General features: G+C 31.4%; 1 protein-coding gene across 1 annotated transcript; it reads right to left on the reverse strand.

The window, feature by feature from the left end:
- Nucleotides 1-6,098: 6,098 nt before the first annotated feature.
- Nucleotides 6,099-18,769, reverse strand: LOC148625357 (mitochondrial fission 1 protein-like). Its single transcript, XM_088568832.1, has 5 exons — nucleotides 18,636-18,769; nucleotides 16,037-16,169; nucleotides 15,126-15,205; nucleotides 12,991-13,096; nucleotides 6,099-8,918 (listed from the first exon to the last, which is right to left on the reverse strand). Exons 1-5 carry the CDS (start codon nucleotides 18,678-18,680, stop codon nucleotides 8,827-8,829), a joined length of 456 nt encoding a protein of 151 aa, XP_088424958.1. The 5' UTR covers nucleotides 18,681-18,769; the 3' UTR covers nucleotides 6,099-8,826.
- Nucleotides 18,770-18,776: the final 7 nt, after the last annotated feature.

Here is an 18,776-nt window from a genome sequence, read left to right on the forward strand (position 1 = left end):
GCCAAATTTGGTTAGGCTAAAAATGATACATGTACTATACCCTTCCAGACTGACCCAAATACGATTCTATACAGGGTAAATGCTTAAAGTATTTACTGTTACTTAGCGTGATGTGTACTTACTTTTCTGTTGAAATTTGTGATGTAACCAGAATTAATATCCTGGTATGTCATTTTCTGACATGATTTCGCTCATTGTAAAAAGAAGTTAGAAATTGAGGAAAAAAATAGGCGGTTTGGCATAGAAATACGCTGTTCTCTACCTGTTCCTGAGAAAATAAATTTCTTATTTAAAAACCACTCTGTGTAAGAATCAGGCAACCGGTAGCGCATCATTTTTTCTCAATTCGATCTTTTGTGCTTCAAATGTATTCAGTACGTCTAAAATACGTCTAAAACAACCTAAAAGCCATTTAAATTCATTCTGAAGCATCCGTGAAGTAGATATTTTTGACTGCTTATATATAGAGGAAAAGTGCTGGAGAATTTCCCTGCTATTTTTTTTTTTTACAATTTTCAACTGAATTTGGCCTTGAAATATTTTAAAAGGCAAACTTTACAAACAGTTTGATGGTTATTTCTGGATGTTATCGGGTATAGATACTTAGATAATGCAATAAAATCTCTGCGTGTGCCACCATTTTTACACATCTTGTTTGATTCTTAGACAGAGTAGTACTCAAATATCAAGATTTTGAGCATCTTTTTATTAGGTCTCCGTTTGATTTAAAGCGACTAATATGGGAAAAACGCTTAAACTCCGGATATAACTTTTTTTCTGATTCGGCCAAGAAATAAATAAGGAAGATGGATCCGTGTAGGAAGAAAACACTTCATGGAAAATAACATTAAATTAATTTTCTGGAACAACGAGTAGACATTAAAAATATTTATTTCATTTTGTCGACTTTTAAGCTAAAACATGGGAAAGCAAACGCAAAATGAATTCATTCTACTAAAATATTTGTTGCATGCAAATTTAATGATATTTCTACTTGACCATTACTTTCATACTGAGATATATACATGTATAATTAATTTTAAGTCTGTAATTCCAGTAAACATATTCACTCAACTGAATTACTGACTTTTTGACGTTTTAAGAAGGCAACACTGGTAAAAAGATAAGCAGAGGATGTTAATAAGAAATAGAAATTCTTTTCAACACGAACGAGATACTTTTGCAAATGTGCATTTACTTTTTAAGTGTTTAGTTTGAGCACATACAGCATCTATGCATTCATACACTAATGCAATTAATATTGAAGTGATCAGAAGTGTAATGTTCATCTATAATTTCGAAGTCATTATTTGTTTCATCATAGCAGAAACATATAAAATTCATGTATGATAATGTAAAACCAAAACGACTTAGAAAAAACAATAATATGCACCGATAATTCATCTGTAACTATGCAAATCATATATTGAAAAAAGAGTTCGGTTCATATGTCTCGCTAGTTTTTAAGCATAACCATAACTTTTTTTTAATTGTTATTCATGTCGTAAATTGATAAAAAAAATGCTTTGATAAAATCATCGTTTATCTCTAAATTTTGATAATGTTTCGAATAAGATACAAATGAAAGTTATTTTTGTGTTTAAACTTGCCCGTTTACGATAAAAATTTAAAAAAAAAAAAACAATATTTGTAAAAAGTTCAGAAAATAAAAAGGAAAATTTGTTTATTTGAACAAGGAATTCTCTCAACCTACAAGAATTATTTCAATATTCGAATCATTTGCTAATGAGAAAACCTCTAAACGAGGGAGTGGTGTTAGGCTTACTTGATAACAATCACTACTTTTCCTAGGATTCATTTTTGTACACCAAGTGTCTTTTTTGTGAACTTGTTTATCAACCGCATTTGCGTTAAGGAACGGGCCTCACTTTCTATATCCTTATTTGTTGTATTTGTTGTATTTGTATATTTTTTTGTATTAAGTTCCCTTTCATCTCTTAAATGTGGCTGTTGTTCGCTTATCTATAATTCTCATTTACAATACAAGTTGGTTTTCGACTATCGCCATTTTTATCTCCGTCTTTTCTATCTAATATGATAAACGAGATCCTGAGATATCTTTCGTCGGCAAACAGCATGTAGAACTCGTTCTCTAAATTCCTTGAATCTGAAGATATACAGAAACGGATTGACAATATGATTAAACGCAGTAATGTTTCTGGTAACATTCAACAGCCCCTTCAGTTTTTCGTATGTGTAAGGATTTGTGGCTCTCAGCATAATGATTAAAGACATAGGAAGTGATAATATAATGAATGTGATGCACAGCGTTAAAAGGATAATCGTTGGTTTGTAATTCTTCAGAAAAAATGTTTTTGACTTTGAAAATCCGTTAATGTTTAACGATTTCATTATGCGATGACCATGTTGATAAAGAATGGATGTAGAGGATAAGACGCAAAACAGCACAATGAAATACAATATTACAGTAAATATATCCATAGCTGTATCAATGAAGGTCGATTTAATAGATATAAGGACTACCAAGAGCAGTGCTACACACAAATATGTTATCCATATAATCCGACTTATCCTTCTTGTTCTTTCTTCCGTAGCATGGTATAGGTAGAAATTAGGGCGAGCGACTGATACCATCCTGTCCACTGAAATAGTCATTGTGAAGAACTGTGACAATAAAGAAAATAGTTTTGCGAAGTTTGGAATCCATTTACTTTCGATATATCCGGACGTGAATGGTATAACTGTCAAGATAAACCCAATCTGAAGATCCGCTAACGATAGATTTAACACAAGAGTTTTTATTTGAGCAGCAAGAGTCTTTGATGTTATCAATAAGTATATTGATGCACAGTTTAACACAATTAACACGATCCCCATACTAAGTGTAAATATAATGCCTAAATTTCTGGTTCCATACGCAATATTCGATGTTTCGTTGCTGTTATTCATTTTTTAATCCCTCACAATAGTCAAGTGATTCTATTATCGGCAGAAATATGAAGGACCAGTCAGAGAAAGACCAACCACTTTTAAATAGAAGAGGCGTTGTGTCTGATGTCTCATTTCCAATTATTGTTGGACGTTTCTTATTTCCAGAAAGACTAATCTTCAGTCTCCCGCACCGGATTTTTAGAATTAAATAGTAATTACCTGGTGATGAACATCAACTCCCTGGTAAATACCCAGAGGTATTTTTCATTACAATGTATTTGAACAAGCCATAAAACTGCTGAACACCACGAAAAAAAGTTGACATTTTTATAAATGTAGAGAGCAGTGATTTTCAGGATATTTTTTGTTTATTATCCTGAAACACAAAGTGCTCAATTTCAAGATCTTATACAATGTGAGTTAAAAAAAAAACTATAGAAAATAAAATAAATGCAGAATGGGACAGGGTGTCGTCAGAAAAAAAACCTTGTTGAGAATTAAAAAAATAAAAAAAAGAAAAGAAAATAAATGCTGAATGAAACAGGGTATCGTTAGAGAAAAAAAAAACATTCAAAAACATTCTTTACTTATGACATTCACCATATCCATTCTCCTTATATAATAAGCTATTCAATCGGTTGTTCGGTCGAGTATTTTTATATTTCTCACATTATTAGCCGGTGATTAAAAATGCACGCGACTTCTTAACCACCGCGGGCGGTGATTAAATTTCTGCGTTAGTTTTCCCGCAATTTTACATATCCGAGTTTTCTATAGATTTCATGAAAGAAAAATATTTCCTACTTATGGCCTTGGGGATTACAAAATTTCTCCACTCTCGATAGTTAAATCTCTAAAATTTAACTATCGAGATTGCATGGAGAAATTTTGAAATACCCTCGATACTGAAGTAGAATCTATATTTACACTTACTACACGAATCCTTCTCTTCTCGATGGGTAAAATTTTGTAATCTAAATTCTAACATAGAGAATGGAAAAATTGTTAAAATTAAGAATAGGCCGGAGAATCGGTTTCTTACATGAAATCTGTAGAAACTTTGGAAATGTAAAATGGCAGGAAATTTCTCACAGGAAAGCACATGCTTTGTTATCACTGGCTTGTAATGGGAGAGAGAGACAGACTAAGACACAAAATCAGACTAGAATTAACATAGTGTGGAATTTAAAATAAAGTAAATAATCTACTTTATTCAATGATTAGGTACTACATGTACAAGATTTTTTTTTGCGGTAGGAAGCCTCATTTGTAAAGGGTTCAATAACTGCCTGCTTCAAAAGTACATTCTGGGGCGGGTCCAGACACTTAGAAAACCAGGGGTGCCAGCCTGGATCCCTCAGAAAAAGGGGATGCTAGGACATGTTACCAATTTTTGCCAATTATAGACATGAAAATGACAAATTTTCCAATAAAAAGGAAGGGTGCGAAGCCCCTGTACCCACCTGGATGCGCCACTGGTACATTGATAGAAAATTGAGTATTATTGGTCCACAATGGACACCAAGGGACGGTACTCTAGGATATGCACGATTCGTTAGAATCCTTGCATTCCTCTTTGTGTCCAATGTAGACCAAATCTATGTCTACCGATTGGTTGGTTGTATTGTCAGTCCGCATGGGACATCAAGTATAGGACTTAAAAGTGTTTTGAAAAGTATTATTATGAGTATCAAAATCGCAACAAAATGGGTGGTTTACTCTCTTTTTGCACTCTATAAATATCTGTATTTATCTCTGTATTTATTATTACTAATTTCTGTGTGGTTTAATTTAAATAATACTGATTAGCCTCATGTAACACATGTATGTGTGTGTCAGCAGGGGCGGATCCAGAAACTGAAAAGGAGGGGTGCCAGCCAGGGTACCTCAAAATAAGGGGGTGGTAGGACATTATTTCCCCTTTTTTTTGTCAATTTCACATATGAAAATAACAAAGTTTCCAATAAAAAGGGGTGTCAACCCATTGCCACCTCCTGGATCCCCAATGGCCTGAGCATTTATAATAAAATCAGAAGTTAGCCCATAGCTATATCAGTCTATATAATATAAGATAATATAAAACTGCTTGGTGATACCACTTTGAAACCAAGTGTGAACATAAAAGTAGACTGTCACTATTTCCTCCAGCTAATGATGCCTCTTGTGAAGGATGCTAATCGCGGGATTAATACAAATTGTCACAATTGTCACAAAAAAAGCCAGACAAAAAGAAATTTAATTGAAATATTTGCCAGATATGTTGCAGGGGGTAATCTTTTTGATATTCAACATAAATGTTATGGACACCAAACTCAGACACCCAAGGTTGTGTTAACAAGTGTCTCTTGTTGTGGCGGGTAACAAAGAAGGGTCTGAAAAAAAAAGGTAAAAAATATCTATGGATAAAGTTGAGCATAACTTAAATGGGAATCATAATATTAAAAAAATGCATTTATTTGGCACAAATGAAAACACAATGACATACTGAAGAAATAACATAATTCAACATGAACAGATTAGTTGACAAAACTTTAAGGAGGCAGACCTAGGGTAAGGGACATAACTCTTGAAATCTATATGTTTGTATCTTATTCAATTTCATCAAGGCCTATCAAGCTTTTGTTTGAAACAATGAAATGAATCCAAGTTACTTTGATGCTTACATGAGATTGATGTCAAATGCTGAATGCAAATGTTCAAATAATTTGTAAGAGTTGTGTCCCTTACCCTAGGTCTATCTCCGTAAATCTGGAGGGAGAATAGTTCCAAGAAATCAAATAAGTATAATTGATTCAATGTGTACCTGGTATAGTTATAAATCAACTAATTAAACAAAAACAAGAATGCTACACATAGCCATATGTTCCCCGCTGCTAATGAGATTTGATATTGTCTAAGTTCCATAACTCCTACAAAATTTATTGACTCAAATAATAGCATCCATCATTACAACAAAGCAGCTTCAGATGAAATGTATTCATAATGTTGAAAATAGTATACATAACACGAAATTTATTGAATCAAAATGGTGGATAAGTATGCATATATTGAAAGATATAGAAACCCTTTAGAATTTCTTTAAGACATTGTATATAAGTTGTCCATTTATTTCATGAATAGTACATAAGTCTTGCATAAACACACGTAATAACAAAATAATTCAATGAAAGTAACAAATCCATACATGAAAACAAAATATATTGATTTTAACCATTTCTCTATCAATGCAGTAACAACACAATATCTATTTATGAGTACATAAAAAATGCACCTGTAGTAACTAAATACTGTAAAAGAGTCATTTTGATGATGTTAAATTTTCCAAGGTCCATCACAAAATGCAGCTAAAAGTCTTTAACAGTCTTAGTTATACAATTTATAATAAAAATATAATAGTATCCTACTTCACTGACAATCATTATGGCTCTTTAACTCAATTTCTGGTCATGATACTGGGCCCTTTTCTAAAACCAAATACATATTTTTTGAAAAATGAATTTGATCAGTTTCATTAAGGCATTGATATGATATGTATATGAAAATTTCTTTGTGGCTGAACTGTTGTTATATTTTTACTCTCTTCACCTTCTTTCTTACACATGAAGCAGCTTAAGACAGATATGCTTCCAATGCAAATTAAGTTAAAAAATTGACTGTGTAACCACATCAATCTATCAGTTGAGTACAATATAAAAAATATTGCTATGTGTTAAGTATGGCATAAAATTTAACAGATTCCTGTTTTAACATAAGAAACTACTCAGGCCTTTCTCATTTATATAGAACATATCTTATATATATCTTATTTGCACAAGATGAAGGAATTCATCAGCAATTTTCTTTGGTCCCGTTTTACATTCAAATATTTTTTTTATCAGGACTGGTTCCCTTTTTGTTGAATTTCATTTTTTCTTTAATTTTTCCCTTGCACTAAAATCTTTTACACATTTAAGAGAAAAGTTCTACTAAATCTCAAGGATCAACCAATATGAGAATAACATTGCCTTTAATAGAAATGAGGACGGAGGTCTTGGGCGATACAGCGCACTCAAACAGACCACGACATCATGCATAAACAGCCAAAATGACTGCCTTTAATCACGAGGCTACTTCTTTAGTGTAGTAAAAATGCCAAAGAATTTGAGATTTACAGTTGTAGAAGGAATAGCTACATGTAGGTATAACTTCCTCTTGTTAACTTTCAAATTTCAAAGAAAAATGCATGCAATACAATCAAAATTTACCTAAAATCAAAACTTACCTAAATCACTATCGTCTGAATATAGCTGAAATATTGCTGCTCAGACGTTAAACCCCAACAAACAAACAAAAACTAAAACACTGCAAATCATTAAAGTTGGTTTTGTAAGCCTCTAATATCATATAAAGCAGTGATAATTCACATTTGAAAAAAACATGTCTACAATTATTCTGGTTGATGTGATATTTGATATCAGGCCAGAAGGTCTTCTTTGAAATATATTTTATATGGTACAAATAAATATTATAAAAATTATATCAATAAATGAAGTATACTTCCAGTTAAAAAAAAAACTTATTAGTTCAGCTTTGTTTTAAAGTCATGCACTGGATGTTAAATCAACTTCTTTTATGAAGTAAATACATCTACTATTAAAGGTTCATTTATGGTAGGAGAACCATGAAACTTAGTAGCAGTCTTTGTAAGAATCATGCAAATTCTGTAATATGTGATGCACCCCAAAAAAGGCTACAAATTTTTATTTTTGCTATTAAGTTGCTTTATAGGTCTATATGATGAAATGTATAACTATTCATTCCAATCTGTTTGCTCTCAGGAGATAATCCACAATGAAAATCCAAAAGTTTCTATTGTATTTTAGTGTCATTTACAGAGATATCTCCCTTAATTTTGAATTCTACAGTGCATTCTATACAATTTTTATCTCCTAAGACCAATGGTTATATGAGTAACCAAATGCTAATTTTTGTTTACTAAAGCATTTTAAACAAAATATCAAAAATAAAAATATGTAGGCATTCCAATCATGTATCACATTTTGCATGATTCTTAGCTGGAGCACTACTTAATGAAATGCATGTTAGGCCAAAGAAAAAAAACCTTGTATTTTTAAGGTTACCCTACCTAACGACTTTTTCTGCCTACACTAGCACATTTATTGGTATTTTTTTTTCATGAAATGCCAATAAACTATCAGTTTTAGTTGATCACTATTAAAGTCAAGAAATCCTCACTTAAGTGTCAATATAAAACGATTTTATCTAACTACTTACCCTTTTTTTTCATCCATTGTAACCTTAACAGAAATACACTTTTTTCTTGGCCTAATGTAATTTTCTATTGTTGAGAAAAATAAAACTGATGGGAAGTATTTTTCATTGTTTTCGTTTTTTTTATTAACCAATTTTATTCCTTTGTAACTTAAGATACAACTCCAATTGATATTTTTTTTAACGAAAATGTGATTTTCTGAAAGTTTTTCTGTTGTAAAGAAAGTTGACATTTTTTTTTCTTAATGGACTTATCACTGTTCTCTTTATCTGCATAGCTCTTAGATTAACTAGTACTTAAATATTTCAATAAAAAATTGGAGAAAATCAATATAAACAAACTCTTAAAAAAAAAAACAAACAAAGATAAACAATGGCAAACAATGAAAACAAAAGTAAGACTTAAAATGACAGTCCAAGGATTGATACTGAAGATCGTTTTATCATATGGAAATAATTTTATGCAGAAAATTTATGTAATTATTTCAATTTCCACTTTTCAGTATAAAAAATTCAAAGTTTCAGTAAATGTAGTACATGTATAACCTAGTCATATATTTGTCAATACACGTAGTATAAATAAAACATCCCAGTTTGAATGTACAGTACATATTTATAACAGTAACAATAACTAGTACAATTTTAATGTTTTTTTGTTAGAGCTACACCTAACCCTACAAGTCCTCCTAATGCCAGAGCTGCTCCACCTACTATTGCCATACCCATTAGTCCCTCTGAAAAGACATTAAAGACAAGCCAGTAATAAAATAGTGACTACCTTACTTGTCAGTATTTGTGTGAGTTTTAATTAAGTCAGTTGTTGTGCCCAGATTGAACTGGGCTAAGTTATCCTGTTTTGATCATCTGAACAATAAAAATTCTAGAGATTTCAAGCCGTACATTAGGTCATGTTACATACAGAATTTATTCAACATTATTAGATATACCTTTGACATATTAAAGTGGTTGATTTTTACAGACCTGTAGGGATCAAATTAATAATAACAATATGGTCTAGACTGCATCTAATGAACAACAATATAGTCTAGACTGCATCTAGTGAACAACAATATAGTCTAGACTGCATCTAATGAATAACTAAATAGTCTAGACTGCATCTAGTGAATAACAATATAGCCTAGACTGCATCTAGTGAATAACAATATAGCCTAGACTGCATCTAGTGAATAACTATATAGTCTAGACTGCATCTAATGAATAACAATATAGCCTAGACTGCATCAAATGAATAACAATATAGCCTAGACTGCATCTAATGAATAATTATATAGCCTAGACTGCATCTAATGAATAACTATATAGTCTAGACTTAATGATGGAAAGATTAATGATCATTTATTCACTCAGACATTTAAAAAAAAATAACTATGAACCTTCTTTGCAATATACAATAGAAGAAAATGAATTAAATGAGAAACTTCATATTGTTAAGCCTTACAGTCATAAAGCTTTTTCATCTATAAGTACACACATTTTCTCTGCATCATTTTAATAAAATATTTATATGTGAGAAATAAACTTAATGTATATGTTAGGCCATAAAAATGTTATGTCTGTTTCATGCTACCTAATTTATCCCATTTTTGAGCCTACTCTGAACATTATAGGGCAACTTTGGCTCAAATACCATAAATGTCTGGATATTTTCCTCATTAAATCAATGCAAAGTGTTCATGAAAAATAACATAATTTCCCTATCTACCCCTTTTTTCTTGCCCATAGCAGGAAACAAGACCACTGTGAAAGTACTATTGTTTGTTGGGTACTTATTTTTGTGGTTTTCATGGGTAAACCAAACCACGAAATTTTGTTCCCAACGAATAAGAGATTGTCATTGATGTGTATACATTAAACTTCAAGAACCCACAAACTTGTGTTTTTTTCCTGATCCACGAAAATTGGAATCCATGAATTGCCTCATAAGAGTGAAGGCTAATATCTAACTTGATATCATGCAAGTTTAACCATTTCTGACCTTTTTGTGACTCCATATTCTTACTTGGCTCAAATCACAACCCCAAATATACATTCAAGTCTTCCTCCTGCGGTACGGCACCTTGTAGTAAAATCAATATGGAATCCATTCACTTTAACTCAAGTTATTGTCTGGACATGAGGAAAATACTTGTTTCTTGCCCACTTTTGGCCCCTAATTCAAACAAGAGGTTCTAAAGAGCCAGAGTTGCAAATCTGGTTTGATAAGCAACATTCTATTTTTGTAAAAGTGTTTTTTCTTTGATAAAAATTCCTAACTCTCAAACCAAGAAAACATTCATATAAGTTTTCACTGAATTCTGTCCAGTAGTTTCTGAGGAAAAAATATATTTTTTTAATAGCATTAAAAATAGCAAAAAAGATCTTGAAGAAAAGAAAATAATTCCAACACAGCTTAACACAAAAATTTGACCACAGGTAGATCTAATAATAATAAATTTGGTTAAACCTAACAGTTTTGGAGATACATGTATATGCGAAAAACTGCAGACTGACCCCTATGTTCTATTTTTAGTAAAAGCCACCATGTTTTCTGACGATTCATTAATGCTCACATCAGTTCTATGTAGAATACCCTAAGAAACATTCAAACCATGCTTGGCTCTAATTGGGCAAGTTATATCAGAGAAAAAGATTTTTGAAAGAAATAACATTAAAAATAGTGAAAAAATGGCTTAACAGATTAACACAAAAATTTGACCACAGATAGATCTTATTATGCTGAAAATTTGTACATTGTCATAATTGAGTTTAACCTAAAAATTTTGGAGATATGTGTGAAAAACTTCTGTTTGACCTATATGTTCTATTTTAAGTAATGGCAGCCATGTTTTTCTTTAGATAAAAATCTAAGCAGAATACCCTAAGGAACATTCATACTAAGTTGATTCTGATTGGACAAGTAGTTTTAGAAGAGAAGATTGTTTTGAAAAAATTGTTAATGAAGACAATGGACGACAACGACAATGACAACAGATGTCAAGAAATAGTGATAGCTCACATGGAACAATATCATAGACATTCTTATTCTTTTACTGGAGTTACATAGTTAAATTCTATGAAATGCTTGTTTTTTGCCTCTTTTTGGACCCCAACTGCCAAAGTCAATACCAATCTTTATTTTGTGTATTAGGACCGTGTTATAAAATATCACAATGATCAACCAACTAAAAATTCAAGTTATCGCACCAAATCCTAGTGTCTTTGGACAATAACAACAGAATTATACCATTTTATGACGGCAAACTTTTTGCAGTCATATGAAAACCAACATGGATAAAAAATTAATTTTATAAAGTACAAACAAAATGCTTTGTAAAGTACAGCTTGATTTGACAGCAGAGGCCAAACCCCCAACATTTTGGGCAATTCATACTTGATATAGCCTTGAATTTTTAATTGGATTAGATATATGACACAGGATAAGAATTCGCCCAGAATCGAAGTGGTAACTTTTTGGCCCTATATTCCTAAATGGTTCCAGTTGAAACCTGTGACACCAATTCCAACCTTCCTTTGGGGGTATGGCACCTTGTAGTGCAATTTCAAAGTGATCCATCCCCTTTTACAGAAGTATTAACCAGAAATCAGGAAAAAATACTTGTTTCTGACCCCTATATAGCCCCTCATTCTTACATGGTTCAAGTCACAAACCATAAAATTAACCCCAGTCTTCCTTTTGTGATATGTCACCTTGTAATACAATTTCAAAGAGATCCTTTAACTTTTACTCAAGTTATTTGTCCAGACTTATGCACAACCTATGTTTTAGGCCCATTTTTGGCCCCTAGTTCTAGTTTTAACCTAAAAAATTAATAAATTAATCCCAGCCATTTTTTGATAGTAATAAACCTTGTATTACAATTTCAAAGAGACATATTCACTAATAGTCAAGATATTGTCTGGAAAAATGCTCATTTCTGTCCCCCTTAACCCCTTATTCCTAAAATGTTCAAGTCTTGATCACCAAAATCAGTATGCTTGACCATTGTGGTATAGAATATCCCGGAACAATATCACAGACATTCCTATGCTTTTACTGGAGTTATTTAGTTAAATTTTATAAAATGCTCCGTTATTCTTTTTTGGTCCCTAATACTATAACAGTTGGGGCTATAACCCCCAAAATCAATACCAACCTTTCTATTGTGGTTTGGAAACCTTGTCATAAAATTTTATAAAAATTGATTACTGGTAACTAGTATGTAAGTTATCCCACAAAAACCAAGTGTCTCTAGATAAAAACAGACAAACAGTACCATACATTATATCACTCCAAATTTTTTTGCAGTTGAATTAAAAGGCCAAAATGGGTACAATGCATTCATCAAACAAGTTCCTCACATTTGTATAAGTTTACCATTAATCTTTCACAGCAATAAACTGAGTAGTTAAGTAGAATTCTATAAACAACCAGGGAGGAGGGGATAGATGCATTCCAAAACAGTCAAAATTTATTTTAATTTCTTATTCAGAAACATAACCAGTCTTAGTTTGCAGTTCGAAAAAAAATTACATATATTGTTCGTGAAAAATGCACTTTGCAAGAGTTACTATCCATGATATTGATTATGAGGAAACTCAACGTATATGGACAGAAAAAAAGCATCATTTCTTCAGTAGGTTTTTCTGCACCGTGTATCACCTCAATCCTTGGCAATGTTTGAATTTTAAATGAATTGATACTTTTAAAAACACAGCATAAAAAAAAAAATATGCATACTTTGCCTAGATATAATCATAAAAAAAAATAAAATATTGACTTATAGTCCAATAAATATGGTATCTCACCTTTTTTCATTTTATCTTGTATATACTGTTTTAAGCTTTGTGCCTGCCTATTTTCAGGTTCAACTTTTAACAATGCATTAGCATACTTTAATGCGTCTTCATATTCCTGATAAGACAAAATGATAATTATTCATTAAATAAATGATAGCGATTTATCAACTTTTAACCTTCCCACATCAGCGGGGAGCCTCCAACAAAATCAATAAAAATAACTAGAATCCCCCACATAGAAATGAAAGATTTATGGGAGGTTTTTGCTTAAAATTTCTATATTTTCTGTGAAAAATACTAAATAGTTGAAGTTTGCTTTTATGTAAAAATCCTCAAAATGTGACAGTGACAATAATACACAAGTCATCCAACGGTTAAGTGTCAGTCTCTGTAAGAGTCAGGCAGTGGGTAAAACATGGTATAAAAAAGTAACCATTATGAAAGTTTAATTGGACTATTTTCACCATCATAATGAAGAGTCAAGATTTTCCATATCATTTTGGTAAACTGAGTAATAATTTCATTGAAATGCACTGAAAATGAATATTTCAAGGGCAGATAACCCTTAAAAAAACCTAATTTTTCTGACATTCTATTGAAATATTTTTGAGCAAATCCAGTGATGCATTGATTAAATAATGGTCTTGTCAAATACAGATAGCATCCTTGAGTGGAATTATATTGCCTATTAATTATATTGGAATCAGTGGGGTTTTGACATGCATGTTCTTGATTTTTCCCATTTTGCCTGATTCTTAAAAAAAATTACACTTTTAATAGGTATGACTTTTCCAAATGAAAAGAAGATGATATTACACTGGTTATAATACTTATTTTGAAGATGCTTGATTCCCAACCACCTATGATAATGTAAGGCATATAGGGAATGACTGCTACATTTCTCATATTTTTTGCATAGGTTATTCTCAAATGTACACCATGGGCATTGAGGTTATTTCAAAAAATTATAACAGTTATTCCTTATAATTTAACTTTAGTATCAGAATTTAAGGAATAAATCAGCAAAGAAAGTTGATGATGTCACAGTCACATTACAAAATTTGGTCTCTGAGATGATGGACAAAATTTTACATCCAATCAGAAAGTGTTACATCGGAAATTAAATTATTTTCAAATACAGAAAAAAATCAGGTTTCTTTTTAAAGCATATAAAATATGTTAAGTTAATATTCAGAATATCAATAATAAGAGATAAACAGTATCTAACATAAGATGACTTGTGATGACAGGACCTAAGGCATTGTGATTCAATGAGTGCTCACCTTGTACTGAATCCTCAGTGATTCACTACCCTGTTTGTTCACCTTGTACTGAACACTCAGTGATTCACTACTCTAAGTGCTCAGCTCGTACTGAACACTCAGTGAATCACTACCCTGAATGCACACCTTGTACTGAGCTCTCAGTGAATCACTACCCTGAGTGTACACCTTGTACTGAATAATCAGTGAATCACTACCCTGAGTGCTCACCTTGTACTGAACACTCAGTGAATCACTACCCTGCTACACTCAAAAGTAATATTTACATTGTACCACTTATCTATTAATAAATGTTCCATGGCTTTGAATCTAATCCACTTTCTGATAATGAAAGAATACAATGAGTGTAAATTATTTGTAATGGTGAAAAAAGGGGGATGGCAAAATGTTCAAAATAGCCTAACTTGAAAACTGCATTTTGGATTTTGCTGAAAATTGAACGTAACTTGAATTTTAAAGTACTAAACGAACATGAAAAAAATGTATTCATCGATCTGTTCTCAAAGTTATCATCTAGGAACAGTTAGTGGATGGATAGTTAGAAACCCAACTTTTCTGAGGGTATCATAAAATAACTCACCCCTTTGGGTTGCAGGGTATAAAAAAAAAAAAATAAATATTTCCCTAAGTCCTTTGCTATTTTATTTTGTTTATATACAGATAGTTGTATTCTTTACAAATTCAGAAAGAACTAATAATTCATGTAGTATGATGGTGTAAATAAAAAAGTACATTTTGTACTACGGAAATATTTACAACAAAATTTTACTTATCTTCAAACTACATTTTGTACTAACAATATCATTACCTGTAAATTGTACATTTGTACTTATATTTACCACACTATAGAATTTTACTTACCTTCAAACGTGTATAACCAATAGATAAGCAAAATAAATAATCTCTTTTTCCTTCATCTTCTTTTATTCTCCTAAATAAATCTGCAATAGATAATATAGAAGTAAACAACATGCCACAAAGAAGAAGATTGGAATAACAAGACAGATTAAAATAAGATGAGAAAGCATAAATTACTAGAATTCTTACTATACCAATGATTCCTAGTTCTAACCTGGAATAGTTGATTGATGAAATAGTATTTCTACCCAAGTATTGTTGTTGTCTTTTATGAGCTTGATTGGTAAATTTTTACTATAGCAACTAGTATGTGCAATTTAGTGGGGTGCAGAATGATGAAATCGAAGACTCTTTGTTCAAAAGTGATCTGTCACCAAGAGAATGTAAAATAACAGTAAGTGCCCCGAATAATAATTTCATAAACTAGAACGATTTCTTGAACCTCAAAACATTAAACTTAAATAGCAAATGAGGATTGGAAGTACGTACAATGTTTACATTATGAGAACGTCACATTGCAATACATGTATTAGTGGTCCTTTTTACTATCGTCCCAAACTCAGTTTCCAAAACAAACAATTAAATGTCAAAAATGTAAGTAAATGAACAAATGCATTTGTGGCTCCAAGCACAAATACATATTTATTTTTAAAAATATGAATAGTCAACGTTCTCTACACTATTTTGTACTTGTTTCTTAAAAAAAAATTGTAATCAGGTGCCTCTTTCATCAGATTCTTACAACATGTAATTTTGTACAAATAAATACATATCAAAATTTGTTGTTCTTACAGAAAACTCATGGAATATTTATAAAACTGGTACACAGCTATTCAAGCGTCTTCACATTAGAAAACAAAAATTCTTGGTAAGAAAGAATACATTTACATAAATTAGCAAACTGAGTGCTTTACCTTCTAACAGTGAGATCCCCCTCTTAGTGTCAATTGGGTATTTGCTTCTAACTAAACACCAGGCATACTCAAACTGAGCCTTTTCATCTACAACTCCTCTTATCACTTGTTCTTGGTATAATGTTTGAAATTTCTGAAAAGAAAATTGAGGACTGATTTTGCACCACTACTTTTTTATGTTGCTGTAACTTTTATAATTAAGATTAATTTATCACAGTTCTCAGCATTAATGCAGAGCATAATGTGATATAGACTTTGGTAAGACTTGACCTGGTCCAATACTCGTATTTTGCTCTAAACATTACATGTACTACAGAAAAAAATCATATTAATCTTGGTCTTACATATTGTGGTGATACTGCTTTTTCATAATTTAATACTAATACTGGCAGAAAATTTATAAAGGCGTTCCGCAGGGTTCTATCTTAAACCCTATTCTATACTTTTAAATGATATTTTTAACTTTGTTAAGGAAAGTACTCTGTATGATTATTTGGACAATAATACTTTGTCGCACTCAGGAAATGACAATGATGGATTGGTTAACACTTCGGGAAATGAAAGCTCAATTTTGATTAACTGGTTTTACTGAAAATAGAATAAAAGCTAATCTGTAATAATTCATGCTGTTGCCATTGGGAAGAAATAAAAAAGTGGGAATTTAAAATTAACTTTAGATGACATATGTTTTAAAGATGAGGTCAAACTTCTGGGCATGACAGATTATATATATTACTAACTTAAATTTAAAAGCCATATATCAATTATTTGTAAAAAAAAAATCGACAAGGCAGCTAAATGTAATGAAACATATAGGTAAACATTTATCAAAACTTGTGGAGTTAACCATCTATTAATCATTTATCATGTATAATTTTAATTATTGTCCTGCTGTTTGGCATCTTTGTGGGGAAAAGAACACCAAAATAAGAAAAATTCAAGAGGAAGCCCTACGTTTTATTCATGAAAATTACTCTGCATCATATGAAAATTTACTATCAATATCTGGTTTATCAACTCTTTAAATTCAAAGATTACAGACAATGGCAATTGAAGTTTTCAAAATTCTTCACAACAGTCTCTTGTATATTTAAATGAATTAATTAAATTTAAACAATCTAACTATTGTTTTAGAAAAGAAAATGTAACAGAAATTCCTCAAGTGAGACAACAAATTTTGGTTTGCACTCCCTTAGATGTGATTGGGCCACACACTGTAATGAGTTGCTAGACCCAATTTGTGCATGTGGCTCATGCAGAACTTAAGCTGCTTTTCAATATTAATACAGAGCGGTGCGAAGCGGTGTGAGCTCTATGGTTATTTCCCTCAAGGTTCCAAAATATACTGACGAAAAAAAGTGATGTCCCAGAAGTAACAAAAAGTGACTGTCCTTATGGAGAAAATTCATCATTTCCTTCTATCAAACAAATAAAAAAATATAGGTTAAGATTACATTTCATTAAAAATAAATTCATCTTATCTGATAGTTTTCAAGTCTTTTTCTAATTTGTTTTACTTATTTAAAGAAGTGAATGTTATGTATTTAAAAACTTCGGGAAACACGTGGATGTACATACATGTACCTACGCAGTTACACTGTTGCTGTTGTAAAGAACCTAACCCACCTTGGAAAAAAATATAACTCCGATTATATTATCAAAATCGAAGCATAGCTTTTCTAAGATAGGAAAGGCAATCATTTTCTTGTTTGGAATTTGCAGCTTTTGTCTGAATTTTGTTTATGTCACATGATATGTGTAAAATATTCCCACCATCCGTGGAGAACTGTAATATTTCCGGTATCTGTGCATGCCAAAACTGAAATGGATGTTGCTAGAGATGCCCTTAAAGGATAGAAAATGTAAAGTATTGCCAGGCGCTATAAATTTATTGATCATTTTGAGAGCAAGGGGAAAGGGGGTATGGGGTTGGAATTTTTTGGGGAAAAATTGTTTAAGTTATTCATTTATTGAAAAAAAAAACTCCCCCATTAATTAATAAGACAAATAGTAATATTAATTTTGCTTGCTGCTTAAATATAAAAGAAAATATTGCACTTGCGAAGCAAACATTTTCAACCAGGTCACCCCCTCTTTGTAATGTCCATTATTATTTTTTACGAGTCTCAGTACATGTATGGTAAAGCTCATGGTGCTCGCTGATTTAGGCAATGCCTATCCCATATTATTTTTACAGTTTCTTGCTTAATTGTGCTATTTTTTTTATTTTCATGTTTGCTTATGCTAAGTGTCTTTGTGCTTTTTTAATCCAAATGATAATAATTTTATTTTGATTTGCTTTGTGTCTGCAATGGCTGCATGCTTCACGCACATGTACTTTTAGTAGCTTTTATGTTTATCTTCCTTTTCTATCAATTCTATGTATGTATTGTATGTTTGTAATGTGTTATTGATATTTATGTCGGTTTAAAGCTCTACAGAGTTCATATTTATATACCAGACCTTAATTGGGTTAAAGTTTTTGTATGGAATGCCTATACTATAATATAGGTTATTGGGATTTGTCGCCAATTTTAAACGCCTGAAAAAGAAAATATACTGACTATCTTGTGTCTTCGAAATTGATTTTTACTCTTACTTTTAAATCATTATCATCACATATCTCATTTACAATTCTATCCATTTTCAGGCTAGTTTCTGTTTCATTCAATACTTTTACATCTTGTACACATAACTACCAGTTTCTCTACTTCAAGCGCTAAAGTGACCATGCCTACGT

The sequence above is a fragment of the Perna viridis genome, chromosome 2, assembly GCF_037379345.1.
Source record: "Perna viridis isolate PV_CMFRI_1.1 ecotype Kerala chromosome 2, ASM3737934v1, whole genome shotgun sequence".
NCBI lineage: Eukaryota > Metazoa > Mollusca > Bivalvia > Mytilida > Mytilidae > Perna > Perna viridis.

What these genes read in the sequence shown, in the direction of transcription:
- LOC148625357 (XM_088568832.1), bottom strand. Translation starts at nt 18,680, where the DNA reads ATGGATAGAATTGTAAATGAGATATGTGATGATAATGATTTAAAA. An exon ending in GGGGATCTCACTGTTAGAAG is followed by an intron (nt 15,206 to 16,036) that starts GTAAAGCACTCA and finishes TATCTATTGCAG; the next exon opens with ATTTATTTAGGAGAATAAAA. An exon ending in ACAAGATAAAATGAAAAAAG is followed by an intron (nt 8,919 to 12,990) that starts GTGAGATACCAT and finishes ATGTCTTTTCAG; the next exon opens with AGGGACTAATGGGTATGGCA.